This window comes from Fringilla coelebs (genome assembly GCF_963513975.1).
Source record: "Fringilla coelebs genome assembly, chromosome: 15".
Classification (NCBI taxonomy): Eukaryota; Metazoa; Chordata; class Aves; order Passeriformes; family Fringillidae; genus Fringilla; species Fringilla coelebs.
The window spans coordinates 17942514-17968286 of NC_140041.1; the positions used below are offsets into that span (position 1 = coordinate 17942514).

The window sequence follows — 25773 nt, forward strand, 5'->3', positions numbered from 1 at the left end:
GCAGCCCTTACCTTTCTGTTCTCTCGAGAGCTGCTCTGCTTGTTCCCAGATTTCAGTGGCATAGAGGAAGTTGGAGGTGACCTGGACGTAGCTGGCAGCCATCTGATGGATGCGCTGCGGGATCGTCACCGAGGACCCGCTCCCTGAAGGGTTGGCTGCCCCGGAAGAGTAATTTCCTGAATTCCCTGGAGACAGCTTTGGAGAGACTGGAGATGGCATCCCAACAGGTTTGCTGCTCACCCAGAAAGGAAGATGGAAAGGCAGAAATGCACCAGCTTTAGACACACCATGCTCTGAGATGTCCCCTAAGATCCCTCTGCCCACACTCAGGGTGTGTGATGGGAAAACACTCCCACTTTACACACCAAAAATCAGGATTTGCCCTACAACAAATGGAAATCTTGAGCTGGGAACTGCTGAGGATCCTCCAATAATTATTTATTGCTTACAAAACCTAATTACCAAACCTCAGCATCTCAGAATTCAATGAATCTTAAATTCATTGTTTTAATGAACCTTAAGAAAAAATTACAGCTACCTGGTAATTCCACTGCCAGAATATTGCACTGCATAACATTATTGCAGATAACACAATGGAAATCTGAAGTGCCCCCACCTTTAAACTCATGGAATAACTTATCAAAGGTCCATTATTGGGTTTAAAAGAGCAGAAGTAATTGCTAAACTATGGAACAGAGAATCCTGCAAGTGCTGGTAACCTCTGGCCTTGCAGCACTAGCAAAGCTCTTGTTTGGGGGGACAAGCATTAAATTAAACACCAAAACTCCCTGGGATAAATGGTTTGTGGGTTAGTGGCACACTGCTCCTTTTTTAGCCTGACAAACCCTGCAGAGCTGCAGCATCTCCCTCCACCATGATAATTACACAAAAAATGGATCAAAATCCACACCCTTCAAATAACCGCCCCAAAAGCTGCTCCTCGAGCCCCCTGGCACACAGGAAATGGAGAAAACCTCCTTTAAGTTAAGAAATACAAGTAACAGCTTTTACCACTCACCTTCCCATACCAGGTGATGGTGCTTGAGAATTATTGTAGCAATTCTGTGGGGAAAAAAAGACACATTTCACCTGATTTGTACTTGTACTTTCACTGGGTACATTTTATCTGACTGTTTAATTGGTTCTTTTTAACAAAGTTTTTTTTCATAGTTGTACTTTGAAGTAATGTTCTCAATAATATCCCAGTAAACTGTTATTTAGGGAAATATCCTTTTTTACTGATGGCCAAGATACAAATTAAGGGGTTATTTTAGCAAAACAAACAAGCATTAGTCCATTGCCCCTTATGGGAACATTTGAGATTTTTTCAGCCCTTTAACAGAAAGAACCTGTTATCACTGGTAGTGAACAATTAAAGATATCCCAAATCTGAGAGATAGGGTATGTGATGAGCCTGTTTCCTCTTAGCACTGAGAGCTGGAAGCTTCAGAATCAGCTGCACAGAAATTTTGATAAATTCATGGGTAATTTCCCTAAACCCAGCCAACACCCCACTGCAACAACCTTCTCCTTGAAGCCTACTGCATTTATTAAAGAAGATCAAATTAACAGAGCTGTCATGCCAGGACCAGCAGGGTCATGGTTATTAAAGCTTTAATACACCTTCAAGTCCAGTTCGAAACAGGTGTTCACATGCAGCAGTCTGAAACTGGACTTGGGAACTTGAAATGATGTAGAGCTTCCACACCATTAGGTTTTAATGTTCAGAAAATACAGATGCAATTACCTTCAGATGTTCAGTCAGAGTTTTGGAGTATTTCAATGCACTTTCCTTTTTCAGTTTGAAAAGCCTCAGGTACAGCAGAGCTTGGCACCGAAGGCTGCCCAAAGACAGGACAAATCAGTCACAATTAAAGTCAGGTTTATCTCAACTCAGTGAATTTCAAAAATCTAATAGCTGTGGTCTTGATGTTCTCTCTGCCAACTCAGCTCTCAAGTTGTAACTCAACCAGAAAATCCACAACCACCTTGAAATTCTGAAGGGAATTCAGAACTGGAACAGCTCCCTGTGCCTCGAGCTGGAGCTGAACTCTCAGCGCTGCTGCTGGGCTCGGGAGGCCCCAGCCAGTTCAGGCCAGGGGCTCATTCACTGCTCACCTGCACCAGCACCACGAGCCCCTGCAGGGCCTGCCCTCTGCTCTCCCCTGAACCTCTGGCCCTCCACACCTTCTGCAACCACTCCCTCAGCCTCAGGGCTCCTGCCAGCCCCCAGAGCCAGTCCAGGTGCGACTTAACCCTGGCTCAGAGCTCAGGAGGCATCTCCTGCTCTCACCCTGCAATGAGGCAAAGCCTTGGCCCTTGCTGGCAGCATCCCCATTTACAGCCGTCAGACACAGGTGAATGTTTGTGTCCAGCCAAGTGGGAATCTCCTGTGTTTGGCTCAGGAACACCCAAGAGCTCAGTGCAAACCAGCATTTTGTGTAGATTACAGATGTGAAATGCAGGAGGGCACTGCAGGGAGTCCCAGCACACTCACCAAAGCACTGCCAGCCTTTTGTCCGCAGCCGTCGCATCCGGGGCCAAGTAATTCTTCAGTTTCATAGTGTACCTGCAGAGAAAGGCAGCAAGTCAGCCCCAAAACAAAACCCACCCTCAGTAAAATTCACAAAACACTCATGTGCTCATAAATTTCCAGTTTCAGCTGTCCCCACTGTTTTAGGAACATCTCTCAGCCCAAATAAAGCATTGACTCAGCAGTAACCAGAATAATTCTGCTCCTTGTGGATCACTCTTTGTAGAGGGACTTGAAGCCTCAGCAGAAATCACCTCCCCCTTCCCAGAAATGCTTTTAAACCCCAGCAACTGGAATGAACTGGTCACTGCTCCAGTGTTACTGGGAATGACAACAGATCTCAAAAACTGGGGACAAAACCACTGCACACCTCAAAGCTCTGATTCCCAGAGCTCCCCCCCCCACCTGCCCCTGCAGGATCTCTGCAAAGCTTACTTGATTAATTCCACAGTTTCTGAATACATAGGGAACGGGGACTTGGATTCCTGAGCATTTTTCTCCAATGCATTCCCACACTCAATGAAGGACACGACAGCATCCAGGTAGTACACGGCCTTCTCGAACCTGTCCGACTGCAGAGGGAGAACAGCTCAGCAACCGGAGCAGCCAGTGCCAGGGAATGCCAGCCCAGGGGCAGGAGCATGGCAGAGGCTGCAAACCAGCCCCAGGACGGGGCACACACTGGGGGGGCACTGCAGAGCCACTCACCAAAGCATCTGCATTGTGCTTCAGCTTCTTTGCTTCCTGCAAATAGTGATCAGCTGAGTAAGTCCTGCAAGAGAGGACACGGACTGAGGGACTGGAGCTACCCATTGGCACTGCCTGTTGTAGCTGCAGCTCCTCAATACTGCCACATTTCAGGGCTTTTTCTGCTCTAACTCAAGCTACACTTTGATAAAACTGCCTAAAGGAATCTGTTAATTTACTTAACTAAAAATTGTTTAAAGCAGTTTCAAGTTAATTCTGTAGTTTCACGTAATTCCAACAGTATTTCAAGCAAGTTCTTAAGCAGAAAGTTATTTTACATTTGGTGCAGACATAATTTCATCTGTAAAGTGAATTTAAAGAAGTGCTTTCAGAGCAAGCTGACACCTGAAACCTCAAGTCTGCACAAGATGGTGAAATATTTTTTTTACTTTCTTTCCAAGGTATTTTTTTTGACAAAGAACTTGTGTGCAACATCTTCTGTGGAGCAAAATGCCAGCCCTGCTCCATGGGAGCCGCCTGTGTTCAAGATTCAGAGTCCCCCCAAAAGGAAAGGGAATTTTCTGTCCTTACCTATCATCAAAAACAAGCTTTGCTCTCCTCGACTTCACACTTTCCGTGGCCTGAGCAGAGGCAGGAGGGCAGCTGGAGGAATTGTTCAGGATCTTTTCCTGGAAGGGAAATCCATGCCATGATTACAAGAAGAGCATTTGTTGTATAAATTCCCCCATGGCTCCCCCATTCCTTCCAGGAAGGACAGGCTGCAGGAGCTCTGGGAATAACTCAGCTCCCCGGATGCTCCCACAAGGCTGGGGCTCCTCCTGCAGAGGGGAGGGTGCAGCCAAGGCTTTCCAGATACACCAGGGTCAGGAAATCCCTCCCTCCATCTCACCTGTCACTGTTTCTAAATCCTGCTTTTCTACTCTAACAGAGATGAGGAGGATTTGGAGGATTTCTATCAACAATACTCTTTCTGAATGCCTTTGCCTTGAAAAACTCCCACAGGAGTAATTACTCCTTTGAGGAAGACATGAGTAAGCACACCTGAGTATAAAACAACAAACATATCACAAATTAACAGCTGGCTGGGGGACATTTATATTTTTAAATTCCATCACATCTGTCTTCCCAACCTAAATCTCTTACAAACCATTTTCTGCACCATGTCCATAACAATGTTTTCTCCCCTCCAACCATGGAGAGCTCTGTAAATTGCTGAGCTGGAGTTGAAATAATCTTTCTACATATCATAAAATGAGAGCCAGAGCTTCTCATCCCAGGAGTGAGCATGGACTGAGCTCCTGCTGTCCTCTGAAACCAGGACAAGCTCTGTATGTGCTCTGAGGAGACCAGAGCAGTCTCACAGTTCCATTTCCAGCTTTCTAGTGATGTCCTTGTTAACCACCTAAACAATGAACAGGCAGCACCAGTCACCAGGGGTGACTAAACCCACTCCTCTGCTAACACAGGAATCTGGCAGGATAGGCATTCATGTTCCATCATCTCTCCAAGGTGTCTTCTCATTTATGGCCTTCCAAGGCACTTGAGCTCTATGACAGCAAACAATGCACATCCCGAACTAATGTTGTTTTAAACTGAAGTGGAAATGGTTGTTTAGATCAAACTAAACAAAACACAGGAGGCAGGGTCAGAACCAGCCCTTTACCTTGGCTTCCTTGGCACTGCTGGACCCCTTCCCCTCTGTCTTCTTCTGCTTGGAAGAGGAGCTGCTCTTGCTGCCACTGCTGCTCTCCTTGCCTGGGTTGCTGCTGGATTTCAGGGATGAGGACTGACTGACTGTTCTCTTCCTGGAGCTGTGTTCCTGCTTGGAATCCTTCTGCAGGGCTGGGGCAGCAGGGGAGGGCAGCAAATCCTTTTCTTTAACTGCACTTGGCTTTGAAGACCTGGAAAAGAGGAACTAATTCAGGGTCTGGGTTTCTTCCTTAACAAACAAAACCAAAACAAACAAAAACAACCCAAAAAAACCAGTGCACAAAAGTCTGATTTTTAAATCTCTAACTAAACACCATTTTTCCCCCCAAGATTTTTACTGTCAGACCCAGCTTTGGAGAAAAGCAGAATAATCCTCTCAATGAGTAGGTTTCTCCAAAGCCAGATTGAACTTGTTTTCACCATTTTATTTGTTCTGACCTGAAAGCACAGGCAAAGCCAGACAAGTTCTAACCATAAAACCCCACCCCTGCACCAGTTCTGTCCAAAAACCAGCCCAAATTTCAGCAGTGGGAGCCAGTGCCAGCGCCAGGCTGTCTGTGCACACCAGCCAGCCAACAGCTCCAGGGAAAGATGCTCCAGATAAAGCCCTGGAACCCAGGGAATGGGAAACTTCCCCAGCACAGCCTTTCAGGACACTCTCACTTGGCTGCTGAGGAATGCTGCTGGCTATTCCTGCCCTCCCATCATTAATATTTTTACACGTTATTTATGGAAAAATCATATTTCACTTAATTAAATGTCCTTTAGAGAGCTGCACTGGCAGTCAGGCAAACAACAGAAAAAATCAAATATCAGGTAAAAATCAAACTATCCATTCATTCTACAGCTGTTTCCTAACAAACAGTAAGACACTGTTTCATTCAGAAGGGGCAAACAAAAGTTGTAGCATCCAAACTGCTGCAGCTTCTCACACCTCTGTGATTTGGCAGTTGCTCACTGGACAGGAATATTTTCCATGTTACAATTATACCAGTTTTCATTGCCTGAACTGAAACAGAAGTTTCAAAATGCAGTGGAAAAAAACTTAATCTCTCCTGTGGATTAATACTGACCAAGCAATCAACCACATAAATGTATAACAGGTGTTGCAAAAGGCATGGGGAATCCAGAAATAACACATTAAACCACGGGACTGATCTGCTCATTCTGTACTACCTTGCTTTGGTATCACACCTTCCTTGCACCTTTACCTCCCTTGGAGATGGGAGGTAAATCCATGGATCCAAAGCTCAATGCCATCAGCTTCCCAAAGAAAGCCAGCTCAGGAGTTTATTCCCAATTTCAAACTTACTAAACAGAGAATTATCAGACGGGGTTAATTTAAAAGCGCAGATTTGATTTCTAGACCAAACCCAAGCCCCACTGTGTATCAGAGAAAACTAGGAAGGAAATATTCCCTTCAAAGGAGGGGTCACCTCATTTTGTTAAGGAGCAGAATTGTCCTTTGCCAATGATTTTGGGGATGGAAATTCATTTCCACCAATTGCTTGTAGAAGCTCTGAAGTAAATTTGTTTGAAGGGTAAGAAAAAATGAAATTTTACCAATTATTTGAGGAAAACTTGGGGTGGGAGTGAGGAGAAGAGGGGGAAGATGAGCACCATTCTCTCCACAGGCACCCTGACCCTCAGAGCAGAGATACTCACTCCCTGCTGCTGGAATTCTTGTGTCCTGAGGGAGCTTTTTCTTCCAGTTTCGTTTTCTTGCTTTCACTGGCTCTGTTTTCATCCTCGTTCTGAGCAAAGCAAATGAGAAAAACATCCAGCAAAGATCCACATTTACACATCACTGAGAGTGGAGTATTTCACACAGAGACAGCGCTGAGCAGGTGTTGCAGTTACTACAGACTCCAAAACCATGGCCCATCCTCATCCTTACAAATCCTTACCAGACCCTGGTATTGGAACAGAATGAATCCCAGTCTGGCTGCTAAATTACAAACTGATAAAAGCAGCAACAGACAAGTTATTCATTTAAGCACGGATAAATTACAGCCACAAAATCTCAGGAAAATCTGCCAAAGGCTTTGGCAAGATCAGGAGATGGATTTGATGGTGTGGGGTCCAAAGAGGCGTCTGAGGAATGCCAGGAAACGGTAAAAATCTTATCAGTCTATTAAAGTCAGCTCAGAGATGCTGAAAACTAAGTATTGGTATCAATTTAATCCTCAAGTCACACGGTCTTGAAGGTAAATTTCTAAGATGTCTTCACTGAGCACTGAAGGGATCAACCCAGTGAGTAAGAGGGAAAATGGGGCCTCACAGAAGAAATCATCTGGTAACAAACCCCAGCTTTGTTACTGATGCTGCAACATGAGAATTGTGATCAAGAAAACCCAGGAAATTAGGAAGTCAAGTGGTGGCACTTGGGTTTGGAGCACAAACTTAAACTGCAGCGTGGGGAAAGGGGTTCTGTCCTTGCCTCACCCAGGCTTCCATCCTCTCAGGAAGCAGAAGAGCAACCTGAGGCTTCACAACATTTAACCACCACTGTTTCCTGGGATAAAGCCTGCATCTAACTGGTCTCACCAAAGCTTTGTGGTTTGGATGTGAGAGCATAGATCTTTAATACTGTAAAATTCCAAATGTGTGCTTAAAGGCAAAACTGGCCAAAGAGAGAGAAGTCGGGGAATTCAGACCCACTGGAATGTGTGAGTGCATTCCCAGGAGCATCAGCAGTTATCCAGCAACACCTGCAAAAGTCATTGTTCACTGTAGTGGGCAGAGTTATTCCCTTTTTACAAAAGCAGCTCATTTCTCATGCCAGAGAAAACAGGAATCTCAGTGAGGAACAGAACAGGATAAATCTGTTTGCAGTTACATGTCAGGGCTCCTGCACACACTGACTTCAGCCAGGGATCCAGTTTACTTTGGTTGCCCAGTAGGAAACTGGTGTAACTGGGATGATCCATCTCAAGTGATTCTGGGAATGATCTGCCACAATCCTGGGATTGCAGATGTCAACAAAGTCTCCAACCCCTGTCAGATCCCTTGGACATGGGAAAATGGAGTTTTCAGAGGGACATCCAGAGCAGCACAGGGATTTCTGAATCCCTGCTCCAGGGCCTCATGGCCCTACACTGCTGGAAACCAGACTCCCTGGATCACTGAGCCCAGCTGACAGTTCCAGCTTTGCCCTTTATACAGGCTCCCTGTGCTGAGCTTTCAAAAAGCAGTTTAAAATTACACCAGCATTGACTTCTCACATTCCCCCCTCCAAGAGTATCCCTTCTGTTCAGTTCCCCCACTGACTCCTGCCACTGCACTGCCCCCAGCCATTCCTGCTTCTTACTTCTAGCTGAAAAGATGAAATGCTTTTGGGAAATATTCAGTATTCTTATGGAGAGATGATCCTGCTCCCAGTAAAGCAGCACCTGAGATGTTTGCTGCTGCTGCCATGCCCCAGGCCCAGTCCTGCCCCATCCCTTATCCTGGCAGTGGGCATTTCCATGGCTCAGGGAGCTGATCCAGCTGAAAACTGACTTTTGGGTTTTTTTCCCAGGTGGATTTCCCATTGGCTCAGCTGCCTGCAGAGCACCAGGGGCTGGTTCCAGGGAGGCAGCAGAGGGCTGGATGCAGAGCTCAGAGGCACAGGATGCCCCTGAGCTCTGGCTACGGGGCTGACACTCCCACAGGTGTTTCTGCAAGAAAATCCCAACAGTCTCCTGCAGCAGCACGGGGATGATCCAGGGGTTCTACACAAGGCAGCAAAGCCCCTCCTGCCCAGCTCAGTCCCTGCCCTGAGCTGTCACCTGCATTCTGGGCTACCCAAGGCTCTGAGGGCTGAGAGGCCAGGGGGCTGTCCCCAGAGGGCTCACCTGTTTGTGTTTCCTCTTGCCTTTGGTGGAGCTCTTGTCCGAGGGCGCTTTCTGGGCCTCGCGGGCGTGTTTCTCCGGGGCGCTCTTCTTCTCTGCCTTGGCTCCCTCGGGGTCCTTGTAAGGCTTCCCTGGTATCCTGGATAAGAGGCTCAGGTCAATCTTCACAATGAGTGGGTACCTTTCATCAGGATCACTCAGTGGGGACAGAAGCTCTTTCTCTTCCATAGGAGAGAACATTCTTTGCCGGAAAAAGCTGTCATCCTCCTCCATGGAAGATTTAACAGGAGTCCTATTGCTCTCAGAGTATTTGGGTGTTTGTGAGGAAGGAGGCAGACTCTCATTTTCATCTGAATCAGAGGATGAGGTATCTGTTTCGATGAATTCCCTGGATTTCTGGGCAGATTTGCTCGAAGCCTTGTATTTCTTTTTCTCTGTTGTAGGTCGAGGGGAAGACTTGGGCTCCTTCTTTATATTGGGTTTCCTGGAGCCTTTGGTGGCTGCCTTGTGCCTGTTTGAAGGGATGTTTGTTGCCATGTCTACTGGGGTTTCGCTTTCTATTTTAAGACCTCCTCTGGGCTCTTCCACAGATGTCTTTTCTGCTTTCTTGGGCTGTTTTTTCCCTACAGTCCTCCTCTGAGTCGAGCTGTCGCTCTGGGCAGGTGATTTCTGCCTCCCACGACTGCTCTCCGAGCCCTTCTGGGTGGGTTTGGAATCTCTCCCTGGTGTGGAAGAAATGGAGTCCTTGGATCCACCTTGATCAGTGTACCCACTCCCCGTACCCTGATCCCGTCCCTCTTTCTTGTAGCCTTGGGAAGAAGGGATATTGCTGTCCACGGAAGAAGCTGGTGACACTTTATGGGAATTAACTTTGTTCAACCAGTTATCCAGCTGCCACTTGTTTGTGGGTGGTGGCTCTGGCTAAAAACAAAGTAAAAAACAGAGTTAGATAACATATTTCCCATTTCTTCCATCTTGTCCACGTGGCAGCTGTATGATGCTGCACACCAAAGCACGAGGTACACTGAAACCTGAGATAAAGAAATGAAATACAGGCCCAAATAAAACAAATTTTCCCTTTGTCTGCTACCAACAGGCAATATTTGATGCCGTGTTTTTTTAGGGTTCTGATACCATATCTAATTCTGCTCTTCAGCAAAGAGCTAGTGGTAAAAACCACTTCAAATCAAACATCAAATGTGGGCTTATCTAGAGAACTGTCACATGCAGCACAGGAACTGCAGCAGAACAGCCCAGCTTACAGCGAGCCCATGTCAGTTTTTTGTCTTTAACAGTGAGAACTTAGTGAACTTTGGTGCTGTTGAATGCAGGGCTGGAGGCAGCTGCTGCAGGCCTGCCCTACCTCGGGGGATGCACTCTGGGAGGGCTCGTTGGCCTCGCTGTCGCTGGAGCTGCTCTCGCTCTCCGAGTCGGAGCCGGAGCTGCTCTCGGAGCCGCTGTGGCTGCTCGAGTCATCCCTGGAGTTATCTGCTCCTTCACTGTTGTGCTGGGAAGGCTCAGAATTACTGCAACAGAAAGGAGGGAAACTAAGCATTACCCGATGCACAGGCACATCCTTCCAACCTTTACATTAGAAGTAACAAAATGTAACATTTTCATCGAGGTTCAGGAGAAAATTCAGCCTAAGTGAATGCAGCTCAGCCTGGAAACAAACAGCCTTTGGGTGCTGCCCCTTCCCAAAGTGGTCAGTCTCATCTGCAGGAAATACTTAATATTATATTTACTACTATTTAATCACTGGTTAAAATCTCATCACTTTTGCTTTAGTACAAGCCAAAGATGAATTTTGGAAAGGAGACCAAGCCAGGAGTGCTGACTGGGCTGAACTTCCCCATGTGCTGCAATCCCCCAGGAATTCCATTCCTACCTTCCAGGTGTGCTCCTTGGCACGGTCTTATCGCAGTCCTGCAATTACAAAAAAGAGCATGAAGCTTCTAGAAGCTATTTTAGACTGCTATATACAATTAAGTTGCAGAACATTGGTTTAGAGCCTTTCATTTTTAAAAAATGCATTATTTGTAGTAGTTCAAATTTATCTGCATTTTCCTTATACAGTAAGAGAAGCAGTGCTATTTTCTTCAAGTTTTCAGCACAAATCTCTATATTCTGACTCCATTTGTGAGAGTTCTCGTTTCCACCACTAACTAATAGCCCATTTCTATCTATTTGAATCAGCATTTCACAATGGTTTTCATGAGATGCCCAGGGTAAGCAAAGTTCACCAACTTCAAGTTTTCCACTTGAAGAAAATCAAGTACCAGAACTGAGAAGAAGCCCCAGAGCAGTGGGGGTTACTGGCCAGCACAGGCACATATTTTATTTTTATTTAGCATGTTAAGTGCCAGTCTGGCAGAAGCTGCACAAAGTTAATCCTGGAAAGAGTAAAAAAAGACACTTTTTGATAAATATAAAGGTGCAGCTGTACTCCCAGGGACTCCTTGTCACCCCAAACATCCCAGAGCATCAATGCACCCAGATGTTCACATCATGAGCTCTGTAGCTGGGATGGCAGAACACAAAGGAGTTTATCTTTAATTAAGGAGACATTATATCAGTTTTAAAGTGCACTATTGTCATTTGATGTTCAGAGAAGGCCCATGTGAAATCAGTTGATAAGAATTTCTAGATAAAAGCAAACTGTTTCCACAAAACACCACATGTCAATTTGTTTGCACAAAATTTTCCCCAAGATTACATTTAGGAATGCCTGAGCTTTGTCTAAAAACATTCCAGGAGATTTCAGTTCCACAGATCTCCTGCTAAGCTGCCCAGGTTGCTGCTGGGCCACTGCTCCCTGCCCAGGGCTGCCCCTGGATGAGTGCAGTGGTTTTTGGGAAGCCACCTGAGGCACATACCTGCTCTCCATCGCTGTCTTCACTACTGCTGAGTTTTAAGTCATCTTTCAACATACTAAGGGAAAAAGGAGAAAGTGAGACAAGTTTTTCCGAGCACTTTAATTACTTCCAAAGCATTCTGCTAGATTTCAGCATGGCACTGTTTATCCTGCAGAGGCTGCGTGGGTGAGAGCCACCAGACAGCACTCACACATCTCGTGGTTAAGAATGGTGAGTTGAGTCATTCCCAGAGAAGAATGAGGATTCAGGTACTTTGGCTCCTGAGTCCATTCTGTTAAACTTAGAAAGGAAATCTGACACAATTTACCAGAGTGGGAGGAGGTAACTTGTGTTATGTGCAACTTCTACACACAATGGGCAAGAATTGTGTTTGAAATGGAGGAAAGCAAGCCAGCCCCAGCGGCTGCTTCCTGTCCCGTGGCAGCAGTGCAACTGTCCTAAGCCAGCATTAATTACTGTATCCAAAGCCATCATTACTGCTGGTGTCACACACACACAGCTTCACACACTGAGAACACATGAGCACAATGAAAACACACAGCAGTGGTTAGTGGAAACACTTGATTATAAAAAGAAAACATCTTACTCTGTCTGGTTCGATTCACATCTGTGGAGGGAAAATGAGAAAGAATTAAAAGTCTGACTCTCCTGAGTTTCCCAGTGAGCTGCTCTGCTGATCTGAACGGAAACATAACCTCTAGGAGCTCACTCCTGAACTACTGCTCATTGCTACCATTTTACAAATGATGCATTTATCTCCTTTTCAAGGGTTTTCTTTACCAGATCATAATCACTTAAAAATATATTTAGTTATTTTGTCATAGTAAACTGGTAAATGTTTATTTTTATGGCAGATTTATTTGGAAACCATCTTTTAACTGCATATCACCGATTTTTAAGTCTGAAAAAGGTGGACTACAGCCATGCAGAACATTCCAGTTGCCTCTGAGTTTTTCTGTGTTGCTGGGTCTGTGTTCAAAACATTTGTCAGGACTTAAAGGGAGAGCAGAACAAACCTCACGAGATCCCAGACCCAGTTTTCTGTCTCCTCCAATCCAAAACCTTTCCTCATCCTGAATTTGTGCAACCTCCAGCTGCCAGCTCTGTTAGGTCCCATCCCATGCTGATGGCCTTTCTGATTCCCAAGCCAATTCCAAGGTCCAAACTCCTGCTCCTCTCCTGGCAGCTAACAGGAAAGCAAAGGAGCAGAAAGGAAGCTCGGGGTATTTTTTACTCACTCCAGTGAGCAGTATTTGGTTTATTGTCCCAAAAAACCTTTCCCTGCCAGCCAAGGAGAAGGATGCTGGAGTGTCACTCAGATTCCTCTACACACCTTTTCCTAAATCTCTTAAAACACAACTTTTATTTGTGAAATGTTTTCTCAGCAGGCACTTACGATTTTGATTGATGACCATTGGAGGTTTTGGATGAGGGATTGTATCGTTCTAGGAGGAGAAAAGAAGAAAAGCACAGCTGAAAACTCAGGCACAGCAGAAGAAGCCCCCCAAAGGTGCCACAAGGATGGACAAAGCAAGGCTGTGTGAGGGGACAGGAGGGAGCAGTGCCAGGGGACAGCAGGTACCACCTCCCCCAGGCTGAGGCAGGGAGGAGTGCAGAGGCAAAACACCAAATACAGCAAATGATTTAACCAAGAAAATAGAAAAAATCATTGAGATCATTGCTGTGTGAACCAATACACAATAATTTGTTATTAATGGTGTGGAAAAGTGTACTGCTCCTAGCAAGATGAAATTCTTGCCTTACACATGCAGGATCTGGGACACAGATCCATCTGCTGAGCTCTGACTGCTCCAGCATCCCCACACAGCTTCTGATGGATGAGAGCCCCCACAGCCCAAAATCCAACTCACACACTAATTCTGACAGCAGGAATACACCCTGAGAAAATCTGCTTCTTAATCTGGGGCTTCTTCCCTTCCCTTTTCTTTCATTCTGGTAAATAACTGGGTGCAGCTCAACAAAAACAGGAACAGAGGCTGTTAAAAGCTCTCCAGAAAATCCAAGCAGGCACAAGAAACTGGCTCTGTGTTTAATTAACCTTGGCTCTTCTTTTCCACACCTAAAGATCAGCTGCTTCCATAACGTGAGCCTATGGTTTAGCATCATGGAATTAAGCTTGAATTTGTTTCCTTAATTCCCCACTGTATCAGGTGTTCAGATTAAGCTGCTTGGGAATATCTAAGAATAAATCATTCTTCTTTTACTATTTAAGCTGTTTAATCACTTCAAGAGGGAGTGGAAGGACTTTTGGAAGTTAACAGCACTAATTTAATTCAATTTTACCTGATATTTACTGAGTTTCATGTTCATTTCAATAATCAAAATTATGACAGTTTAAAGAAATAAAACCTATTTTTTCCCCAAGTGCAAAAGTGCAAGAAACTCAAGGACAATAGCCTATGATTTCAGTTCTTGAGCAGCTCCCTCTCTTGACTTCAAAATGTCAAAGTAACAATAAATGGTGAAACTGCCATATGCTTTTTCACTGGAATAAAAGCAAAAGTACTCTTCTGCTTTCTAATATGTCCCTAAGAAGGGAGTTGGGTTTTTTAAGGTGTTTGGGTTTAGTACTCAGTTATTTTCAAATAAACCATAGAGGCATTTTGTAAAGAATTGGATCAAATAAAATCTGTTTATCTTCTCCCTCAAACACACCACCCTTCCACTCAGTGACAACCTCCAAGATCTGAACAAGAAATGGAAAAGAAAATCAAGCAACTGTTTAATGGCTTAAAACTTGAGAAAGCAGAGAAAATCTGAAGTCAGCCTCCATCCTGTGAGCAGTCTGGAAAACCTCATTTCCTAAAAGCCCTGACATCTTGGGAGATGCTGAGAGCAGAAAGACAACAAAAACATTCAACACATTCCAGGAAGTTTCATGTACTCACTCTGTTCTCCAGTGCCAAAACTGGACTGCTGAGACTCCTGGGGGAATAAAACATCACAAGTGGGTTTTTTGCAGTGGGAATTCAAGGTACTAAAACCAGGCTGTAAGGAAGATATTCTTTCTACCTAATGGTTGACACCTAATCTCTGGAAAAGGTGAAAAAACAACAACAAGCAAAAAAAAGGGATTCTTTCTCTGGGCCCTAGGGCACCCCAGGTGAGACCTTCACACTCCTCTTCCTCAGCCACTTCCTGCTGCTCCCAAGGGCACATCAGGGCTGAAGCTCCCAAATCCCTGTGACTTCCCTAAATCCCCTCCTGCTGTGTGTTTAGGATGGAGAGGAACTGTTCAGGATGTTTGTTTATGCTCCTGATTCACACACAAACTTTGCTGCTGTTTGAAGCGCTTTCCTTCCAACCTTTTCCTCCTCCTTTTCCTTCTTCAGGCACACACAGCAATTGGAACAAAAATCTCAACAAAAAATATTCCTCAGCCCCAAAGGAGCCTTAGGGACAAGGTGAGGTTGCAAAGGGGACCAGCTCTGCACACTCTGCCCCAAGGGCAAACCCAGCCTGGGTGGGCAGCACAGCATTCCAGCCCAGAACAGCCAGGTCTGGCAGAAAAGCCAATAAAATGGTATTTTAGAGTCACAGGATGGGCTGGAAGGGACCTCAAAGCCCAGACAGTGCCACCCTGCCATGGCAGGGACACCTCCCACTGTCCCAGGTGCTCCAGCCCCAGCTGCTCTGGGCACCTGTGCCAGGGCTTCACAGCCTCACAGGGAACAATTCCTAATTCCCAATATCCTATAAAACCAGCCAGGAAAGAGGAAGCCTTGCAGATTTCAGCACTTTTATCATCCTCAGTATTCCCATTTCAGCAACTCCAATTCTGACTCCCAAGACATAGCAGATTATGAACTTTATTGAAATCCCAAACCCTTGTTTTAACGAGTACACAGAGGCTACTGAGCCACTCCAAACTCCCTTCCAGGCTCGAGTGCCTTTTTAAAATAGGACCTTCCTGACCTCATTTCAAAATGAGGACAACTGAGGGCCCCAGAAAAATAAACTGAGTCCAATATTTGCAATTTCTAGCTGTATACACACATCTTACTTACATGCTCTGGCAATGGCAAACCAGAACTACAACTCAACAATGAATTCCATTTTTCCTGGTCCACCTGTGACCTGGTTTTCCCTCATACCAAGCCAGTGCCAGGCAGTGGTTCCAGAGGCAATTTACAGAATGAAGTTTTTAAACACACAAAAGCTTTACACAGCAAAGCACCCTTGGGATGTTTTCAATTTCCCTCAGCTTTGTATTTCAAAAGAAGAACAATGCATTGAACAAGAATTTTGTGGATGGAGAACTTCCTAAGGAGCTTTCCTTGGAAGGTGTTTCCAATACCACTGATCTTTACTAACTGAAAAGAAGGGACAATAAAAACAATAATAAATTAAGAAAGAATTCAAAAGCAAAGTGAAGATCGAGAGAAGCCTCGTGAACAGCCACACTCCCTTCAAAATAAATCCATTTCTTATCATTTCACAGGTAGGAGGAGGCAGGTGGGAATCCCTGGCTTCCTTTTGCCACTGGCAGCTCAGCCAGGCCAACAAACTGAGTGAAAAAAGAAATAAAGACCTCAAACTCTATATTTCCAAAGCCACAGCACTGGGGGAGCACGGGATGAGGAACTGGCCCCCCTTCCAGCAGCACATGGATGGGGAATTCTGCAGAACACACCTGCCTAATTCCCCACTTGAGTCAACTTCCTATTTCAGAGGCAAAGCACTGGCTCTCAGCTAAGTGCACTTTAATGAGGTGTTAAGGTTCAATGTGCAACTTTTTCCAACTCCCCTGCCATCTACTGGATACATATTTCTTTAAGAAACTCAGAGACTGAAAAAAAAAATCTCTACTTTCAACTCCCAGGTTATTGAGAGCAGCAGCTTCTAAAGGTCTGCTTCAGAAAGAAATTGCAACCAACTGAAAGGAAGGAAACCCTTTAAAGCAAAGTAGAATGGACTGAGGTTACACAGGGAAGACACTGGAGCAGGAAACAAAAACTCTGATAAAAACACCTGGAGAGAGGAATTCTCCAGCTGGACAGGAGGCAACAGGGCTGGGTTCCCACCCCAGGCCTGGCTGAGAGGAACATCCCCAGGTGACACCTGAAACCTCAGGTCAGATCTCCTTTCTGCTTCCCAGGAGGAAGTCTGTGTGTCCCAGCAGGGAAGGGATGGCAGGAGGGCTCCTGCTGGCCCCAGCTCTGCAGAGGGACAGGCACAGCCAAGCCTTCCCTCCCAGCCAGCAGCTGGGCTGCTCAATGCACTTCATAAACCCTGCCAGCATTTCTGGAGTGTCTGACTGTGAGCCCGTGGATAAAATTATAGAGTGTTAGGTCACAGGATAACATTTTTTATCAAGACACAGCAATCTGCATTTTTCCATAGCATCCATAAAACTTTCCCTGACCTATTTTCACGGAGTCTTCTCTTCTGATCCAAGACTTCCTGGGAACTATTAGATATATTTATAGCAATCAGAGGCCCCAGTCAGGAGGTTGGGTTCCTTCGAGTTACTCACTCCCTACACACAGGGAAAGTGATCCCATCCCAAGAGTCTGACAAATAAAATCAAGTGGTCCACCAAGGGCAGCTTCATTTAATGTGAGCAGGAAGAACACACCAGGCTCTGCCCACAGGGGCAATGCTGTGAAACACTTCAGCAAAAATGGAGCACAGTATTACAGAGAAGGAGCTTTCCTCCAACAGAACTGCTTGATTAAAGCAAACCACTGTTGTGTTTTGTTTGGTGGATTCTGCTCTGGGCCCAGACTGCACAGGCCCATGGCTCACTAACTCCCTGGAATTCTGCAGAGCTGCTGCTGCCAAGAATGACAGAGGGGAGAAGGCAGAGGAAATTATAGGCTTTGGATGCAGAGAGAGAATTTGACAGAGTTCCATGGCTAAGATGTGCAGCCACAAAATAAAAAAGCTGGCAAAAAGTCAAAAAGACTCAGAGCAGCCATAAATGGAATTTTTTGCAAACTGGGTGAAGAGACACAATCCAGGTTGAGAGGTTGAAAAAGGCTCCTTTTTGTTCAGGCACTGCCAGAGCTGTGCAGTGTTACATGGCCTGTGTCACAGCCACAGGGATTTCTGCACACCTTCCTCTTCCCAAACTCAGTCAAATGCCAGGGAAACTAAAACCAAGCAGCCCCACAGCCAAGGGTGCTCAAAATGCAAAGGGAAAATATCTCCCCAAAGGTTCAGGAATGAGTACTCAAAGCAGAAGAATAAGGACCTTTGTTGATGAGAAAAGGTGTGGAATTTCCTTGTAAGAAAAGGTATGAATTATTTCCAGGCTGACAGTTTTACATAGCACACAAATAAACCCTGACTAAAAGTAATATTTGCAAGATTAATATTGATCTAATGCTAGGAAAACAGAAAACAGGATTTATTTCTAGGTATGCCTCCCAAAGTAAAGCTGAGAACTGAATGGTAAATTCTGCATTTTTTGACACTGAAGAGAAGCAAAAAGCAGTGACCAGGGACAGGTCACACAGAGGTGGTGACAGCAGGACTGCCCCTGGTCTGGGATATCCAGCCAGGATGAGGACCTGAACCAGTCTGGGGGAGGTTTGTGGATGTGCCCTTCCAACAGGGACTGGAACCTTTGGCAGAAGGAAGGTCATGTCAAAGCATTCACATAAAAGGATGGGATTAGAGAGATGACAGTAGAAACCTCAGTGAGAAACTCTTCTCAAAATGATTCCCTCAGATGTTCTGTTTTGGGGAGCAATTTGGATCAAACAGGAAATTAAGAGCAATTAAGTGGTGTCTAGAACAGCAGCTGGTCAGAGAGAGCATGGTCTGAATTATTACATAGGTAACTTTTAAAAGACAAACAGGGCAATTTCTTCACTCTGAAGCTCTGCCAAGTCAGGGGTGGAGCACCCCAATTCATCCCAGAGAGATGTTGAGTCTGGAGAAAAATCACATTGTGGAGTTGAATCTTTTACTGGTAATCAGCAGCCCCAGGAACCAGACCAGGGATTCCTGGGTGAGTCAGCTCCCCATGCTGGCTCTTACCCACAGCTGCCTCCCCTGGGCTTCCAGGATCCTGCAGAGCTGCTCTTCCAGGCAAACAATTCCCAGTGCCCTGAGTGTGCCCTGGAACCCTGGAGCTGCCAGGCCCAGCCCAGGGGAGGCAGCAGCAGAATTCCTTCCTCAGAGGTGTCAGCTCCAGCAGCTCCCCTGGACACATGCCCTGTGCTCTCAGCAGCAGCAGCAGAGGTGGATTTCTCTCTGGAATTAACTGCTTAAACCCTTCAGCACTTCTTAAGAACACAGGAGGTTGGGAAGAGGATCTTTTGGAACAACTGATTTCTTCAGCAAAACATGTGATCCTTAAACTGTCTTAATTTTTTTGTAATTGAAAATGCAAACCAAAAATCTCACACAACTATTAGTGGACTTCAAACTAGCAGGAAAGTTCAGTTTATGCAGAAAAGCCCATTTAAATTTCTCAGCATTTACCATTCAGCCTCTGTTTTGCTACATGGAGGGAAACTCTCCTGGTTGTACACAAAATGGTGCAGAGCATTTCCCTGTTAGGGAAAGGGCTCAAAGGCATTTTCCAAGCTTCAAAAATTTGAAAGTTTGAATTTATCCAATAAAAATTAAAAAGGTGAGTTGCATCACAGATAACTTTGCAGACTGTCTGTGAAAAGCAGAGGAAAACCAAGGACATTTTTCATAAGGCTACTGCTGACAGATGAGGTGAAGATAAATAAAGAATGCCAAAGCACTGAAACAAACCCAGATTATACAGAACTGAATGCAGGAGCTCCAAAATCCTGATCTTTAACTGGAGTTACTTTTTCAACTGCATCCACTGTTGGATTCAGCACTGACCTTGGTTGGAAAGGGGAATTTGGAGGGTTCAGTTTTGCAGGGGGTGTGGATGGCAGTCAGTGGAGGAGGCCAGGAGTGGGTCATCTCCTGAAACACAACAGAAATCAGAGTTATTAACAAAATAAATCAGGTTTCAACTTGCAATCTGGATTCTCTCAGTTTTCAGTTCATTGTTCACCCTTCACTAAGCTTTATATTCAAATCTTAATTTCCCAAATGAGCAACAAAGATTTTGCATGTAAACCTGAATGTTAAACTGCTACCCAGGAGAAGAGAGAGTTATGACATAATAACAAGCAGCAAGGCATAAATCAATCAGCTGGGCTGGCCTGAAGATAAACTGCAGTGCAAGTCAGAGTCTGATCCTTTCAGAGTGTGTGGGAAGAAGAATCCTAGGAAAGGGAAGCCTGTAGAGTTTGAGGAAAAGGGGGAAATCAAATGCCTGCAGTTGGAAAGTGCCTCCTATGCTCTCAGAGCATCCCCAAGGCCCCTGGAGGACTGAAGGTCACAGGAAATAATAAGCCATGGAAATGCTCCAGAGGGACCTGATGATCCTTTTGTGAGAGCAGACACAGGACAGGGTAAAAGGACACAGGACTTGGGAAAATTACCCAGGTATGAGAGAGGGAAAGTACTGCCATGGGGCAGCAAAGCATTTACTATAATCTAAAATATCAGGATGAAGGACTGTAATTTGGTGGAAGAAATGTAGTTCTGGTTATCAGGGAGGAGGAAGGCAGTGAGGATCTCCAGGGGATGATGTGCACACCACACCACCCAGGGCCAGCTCTGCTCCCATCTTGGCTCAGTTCCCCCGTGCTGGAGGAGCACCAGGAGAGCCCTCCTGTGCCAACCTGCACCTGGACAGGCTCTGGCACTGCAGAGTCCTTCCCCCTCCTTGGGAATGGCTGTACTTTCAACAAAGTAGGGAACAAGAACACCAAAGAACTTACTTTGAGGATTTCATCCACGCAGCTCACCTCACCAGAGGCTGATGCCTACAAATCAAAACTCAAAATTAACATCTCCCAAATTTTCCAGAGACTAGAAGCAGTTAAAAACAAACTTCAATCCTTATTGTGACTGATGTGGACTCCACATCGACACAAACAGCCCTTGCTAACTCTTTTCATCAATTTGAACATCAGATAGATCCATGTTTTTATGGCGTGAGTCACGGTTATGAAAAGCAAATACATGACATCCATAAAACTGTGATAATTATCTCTCACTTTTCACTTGACAGTTAAAGTGATCACAGGCAGGCAGGGATATTAAAACCTTGTAGAGAGGGGAAACAGAATCACAGCTTTCAGTCATTTCCTGGAAGCAGCCCCAGGATAATATCTGAATTCAAGTGCAGGACCGTGAATGCACAGGAATGACAAACTGCATTCCCAAGTAAAACACTCATCACAGAGAGATCCCAGAAACAGCAATAATTACCCATCTATGAATCCTCTGCATCCCTGGCTGCCACAAGCAGAAAGAAGCAAAGCTACTTCAGGATCCACTGCATCAGCATTGATGTGGCAGGTCGTCACAAATAAAGTAATTTCTGATTTCCTTACCTGTGTGCTGGATCTTACTTTGCTATCTGTTGCAATCCCAGGAAAAAGAGCTTTTCTCTGGCTACCATGATTCCAGCAGTTGGACAGGAGATGAAATGAGACTTCATTACTAGCAAAGGCACTCTCCTTGTAAGTGAGCTGGAGTCAGAGTCTGTGTCCTAATGGTTCGGGAATTACCAAACTCCTCCAAGTTGTTAACCCAATAGTATTTTATATCCAGCACAACCGATATAAGTTCTGCACCCTGTTCAATGTGGGGTGAAGGTATAATAATCACATCTAGTAATTGCTACTGACTTCAAAAGAAAATCTGATACAGGCATATTGTATCAACAACTCTAAGTCAATTCAGCTCCCAGGAACAACAACGTATTTATCCAGCTTGTCAAAATATTTGTGGATATCCTACAATTTCCCTAACTCCTGACTAGAGAAATACTCTGTAAAAATTGGCCTCTGGGGGTTAAGTAAGCTTTTCTGAGTGTCTCAGCCTTTATTTAATAAAAAACCCAGAAGACAAAAACAATTACTTTTGCATGCTCCCTGCTGAAAATACAGCTTAGGTGAAGGTGCTTTGAGTAACAAAAACACAGTGTTTACTAAAAACTCCATTTGGGTTAGGCAAATTGGGATTTTGGAGACGCTGGAAAATCCCAGCCCAAGTGGATTTACATTTAAGGAGGCAGGACACAGCCAGCAACTTACATCCAGCGGCTGAGAAGGAATTTTCAGCTTGGTCAGGTGCGCTTTGCTGCTGGGCTTCAGCTCGTTGACGCCGCCGCCGTGGCTCTGGCCGCTGTAGTGTTCCGAGGAAAGCTTTGGCTCCATGGACTCCTGCCCGTCCATCGGCCTGACGTAGGCAGTGGGTTTCTGTAACATCGAGCTGGATTTGGACATCAGCGAGGGGGGGAAGGACTGAGTCGAGTGCTGCCCGCTGGCGAACGAGGGCACGCGGGAGGGAGAGTCCCAGCTGGGCTCGGGGTCCCGGGGCGACTTGGAGCGCTGGTGCTCCTTGCCGTGGTGCTCGCCGCCGTGGGCTCTGGAGTGCCCGGGGGCCAGCGAGGCCACGGCCGGCGGCTTCCCGGGGCTGCCGGAGCGGCCCTTGGAGTGCTCGGAGCCGTGCTGGCCCTTCTTGCGGCCGCCGCCGTAGGACTCGCGCTCGTGCCGGGCCCCCGCGCCGCCGGCGCCGCCCCCCGAGCGCTGCCCGTGGCCCCCCAGCCCCTGGGAGCGCTTCTGGGACTGCGCCGAGGTGCTGGGGGCCGGCCCCACCGGGGTCCATTTGCTGCTCTGGTGGGAGCCCGCGCCGTGCCGCTGCTCGCCGAAGAAGCCGGGCACGGGTTTGTCATCGGGCGCCGCCGGAACCGAGGGCTTGGGGATGGCGACGATCTTCTGGAGCGGCCGGTCCCCGATGAGATCCGTCATCTCATCATAGTTCCCCAGCATGCTCTGGATGCGGCTCGACAGCTTGTCTTCTTTGCTGGTCTGGGACAAGAAGGCACCAAAATCGGGATTTAGAACGGATCACAACTTCACAGGAAGTTAAATAGTCTGATAACTACAGCACTCACCCTGAATTTCAGCTAGAATACACCTCTTCCTAGCACCCAACCTGAATTTCAGCTGGAATACACCTCCTTCTAGCACTCACCCTGAATTTCGGCTAGAATACACCTCTTTCTTTGCCAGAGTTTCCAACTCTGAATTTTAGCTCTTAAAACAGCAATTTGACTCCTTAAAACATATTAAAAATATGTAACAATAAACATGTAACTCCCTAAAACATACTAAAAATTCAGCAGCAGGGACAGCTGAAGCAGCAATAATCAAATAATGCACTGCTGATCTGGATGCCAGTTCCACAGCTGCAGATGCTGTCACCTCACAGACTGTAACTTCTCTAATACAGAATGCATCAGTCCTAAAAGGTTTTAATTAGCAGTAAAATAAAATCAACTTAACCTCACCCCCGTAAGTCATTTTTAATTGGTGTTTATATTGGCACAATGTTTGTTGCACGCAGTTAAAAGCGTTCTTTGTTCTTTAGAAAACAACCATTTTGTTTTCTAAATCTGGGATCCTGGATCATTCCCCCATGCATCCCAACTAACTCCAGTTAACTTCACACATGTGGAATTTGGTTATCAAGCACAGGAACAAAAAAAACCATCAGGTATTTCTCAACTTTCCTCTCGCAGGAAGAGAGTTTGCAGTCATGTTTTACTTCTTGCAAACCAGCTGAAATTGCAGCAAGGGAAGGGTTTGCTTTCAAAGTGAGTTTTGAACTACGTAATTAACCTATTAAATAATATTTTATTAGTTATTCCAGAATTAGGTTACTTTTTCCAGTACTGTTCAGCAAAGCAGCCTGAAAGGAAACCCAGCACAGGCTGAAAGCTGTGCAGGACCACAGACAGAATCAACTCCTTCGAAACAAACTAAAACATCAGATACAAACTATTGGAGCACTAGTTAGAGCTGATAATTCATGTCAAACATAGTCATATCAAACATTCCAGCACTTTATATTAACCTCCCATTTAAACATTCTCTTTGTGAACTTATCCAGCTCTGGATTATGTTGATAAAAGGTTAGAAAGTTTAGCAACAGGCTAAAGCACCCCAAAAATGGCAATTTGGCATCATGCAATGGACAGCTGAATTGTTTTGAGTCACTGTACAGAAGGTGAAGGAAGGAAGGAAAAAATTTTGGTGGTTTTATTTTCCTTTTCTCACTCCCTATAAAGCTCCTCCCCTTCCCAAGCATTATAAATCTGCCAGTGGAGCTGTGACTGCCCAGCTTTATTTCCAAGCCCTGCTTAAATACTTGGTTGCCCTAAGAGTTTCAAGAACAGAGATAAAAATAAAACATGAATTTGCAGATGATTTCTGTTATAAACCCTGCATTTTTCTGAGGTGCAGGAACTCACCACTTTGTATGGTTCAGCAAAGAGAGGGGAGTTGGGTGGGAAGGCTTCGTCACCCTGCTGAATTTCTTGATTTCGCCTTTCCCTTTCTTTCATACGCAGCACATTCCGGTCTTCACGGTTCATGTTGCTACGAGCAAAAAGATCAGCGCTGATCACACAGGGAAGCAGGAGGGATGTGAGGGCCCAGGGGAGGGATGAGAGTGCCCTAAGTGTCCCCAGGCAGCCTCTGGCCCTGTTTGGCCATGGAATGATCTCTGTTAAGAACCCACTGAGGGCCACAATTCCTCAGAACTGTCCAATTTCAGCCCCTTCCAAAGGGCTGTAACCCCCAACCCACAGCTGGCTAACAGGGAAACTTTATACAGCAATTAAAAACAAAAAGAAAAAAGGAAAAAAATCCAGCAGGTCCTCAGGCAAGCAGCTATTTCAAACCACTTCACCCGCTCAAATCATCTCGGCTCCAGCCCACGCCAAACATCTCCCATTCATTTCTAAAATACCTTTTCTCCCCCACATCCCCCAGATGTTCTGCCATCCCCCCACGAAGCAGTGCTTGACTTCTCCTGTAGATTAGGGTTATTTTTGGTGCTGACATACCTTTTTTTGGCACCCATTCTCCAACATATTCTAACCTCAAGCTTTGATGTGGTTTCCAGGTCTCTCTCCCTCCCTGATTCCCAAAAGGCATTTCAACTCAAAGCAGTAATTTCAGGGAAGTTCTGGCAATAATGCACCTTTTGCCTTGGACCATATCCTCCTACTGCAAAAATGCAGATTAAGAACCTGCCAATCCCCCTTCTCAACAAACTTTCCTTTGCAGTTTGGTCTTGCTGCTTGTGTTAACAGAAATACATCAAATTCTTGCAAAACACACACAAAAGTTGGAAAATATTCCCTCTGAGCTTGACACAGCATTGGGACATAAAGGAGTAAACAAAATGAGATGATCAATAAGGTGCCACTAACTCCTTTAACATCAAACTGCAGGATGGTTTGGGTTGGGAGGACCTCAAAGCCCACCCAGTGCCACCTCTGCCATGGCAGGGACACCTCCCACTGTCCCAGCTGCTCCCAGCCCTGTGCAGCCTGGCCTTGGGCACTCCAGGGATCCAGGGGCACCCACAATATGTGCTAATCTCTGCACCAAGAGATTTAGAAATGTTCCTTCCTGATCTGCACAAAGTACAGTTGGTGCATCCAGGAAAGACACTGATGTTCCACCACATAATTTGCAGTCTAAAATGAAAATGCTGGCTGCTTAGAAAATCATTATTTCTTGTCTTTAGACAGCTGATTATTAAAAATAATAAATGAGTACTAGAGCATGACTCTGAAAGCTGTGCAAACCCAGCTATTGCATTCTCAACAAGGAAACTTCAACCCATCAGTCAGTTTTGAAAACATGAATCTTCTCACCTCAGTAACATTTCTGCCTCTCACATTTCTTCCCCATTTGGCTTCGCCTTGCCTATTGCTCTGAAAGCAGTGAAATCTCAGAGGCTGCCCAGAGCAGACCAAACCCAGGGTGTAAGTTGAGACCTTTGATGCCCTCTAAAGCACCAGGTCTGTTGTATCTCCCTGCCTTGCAAACAAAGTACAAGCACTGGCATAACCCAACGCTGTGCTGATATCAAACCCATGAATACAACTTACATTTTACATGAAAAATCACTTTTTTCTCCAGTTCTCCTGTAACCTGCTGAACTCATGTAACCACAGGTGGCCACCAGGGCTGAGAGAGGGAGCTGGCACTGGAATGTGGCCAACAGACTCCTGGGATCA

The 25773-nt window shown here is 45.6% G+C and overlaps 1 protein-coding gene across 2 annotated transcripts in view; it reads right to left on the reverse strand.

Annotated features, from left to right (window-relative positions):
* The window catches only part of AFF4 (ALF transcription elongation factor 4), a 50629-nt gene that overhangs the window by 9785 nt on the left and 15071 nt on the right, over nt 1-25773 (reverse strand). For both annotated transcript variants that reach the window (XM_084215763.1, XM_084215762.1), the window contains exons 2-21: nt 23992-24118; nt 21770-22546; nt 20447-20491; nt 19494-19580; nt 14570-14606; nt 13057-13105; nt 12247-12267; nt 11661-11715; nt 10673-10710; nt 10148-10310; nt 8788-9705; nt 6617-6705; nt 4905-5142; nt 3812-3909; nt 3242-3305; nt 2969-3105; nt 2498-2569; nt 1748-1841; nt 1019-1062; nt 12-232 (exon numbers count right to left, since the gene is read on the reverse strand). In XM_084215763.1, coding sequence (XP_084071889.1) covers nt 12-232; nt 1019-1062; nt 1748-1841; nt 2498-2569; nt 2969-3105; nt 3242-3305; nt 3812-3909; nt 4905-5142; nt 6617-6705; nt 8788-9705; nt 10148-10310; nt 10673-10710; nt 11661-11715; nt 12247-12267; nt 13057-13105; nt 14570-14606; nt 19494-19580; nt 20447-20491; nt 21770-22546; nt 23992-24114 — 3370 coding nt within the window. In that variant the 5' untranslated portion in view covers nt 24115-24118. The remainder of the gene's footprint in view (nt 1-11; nt 233-1018; nt 1063-1747; nt 1842-2497; nt 2570-2968; nt 3106-3241; nt 3306-3811; nt 3910-4904; nt 5143-6616; nt 6706-8787; nt 9706-10147; nt 10311-10672; nt 10711-11660; nt 11716-12246; nt 12268-13056; nt 13106-14569; nt 14607-19493; nt 19581-20446; nt 20492-21769; nt 22547-23991; nt 24119-25773) is intronic.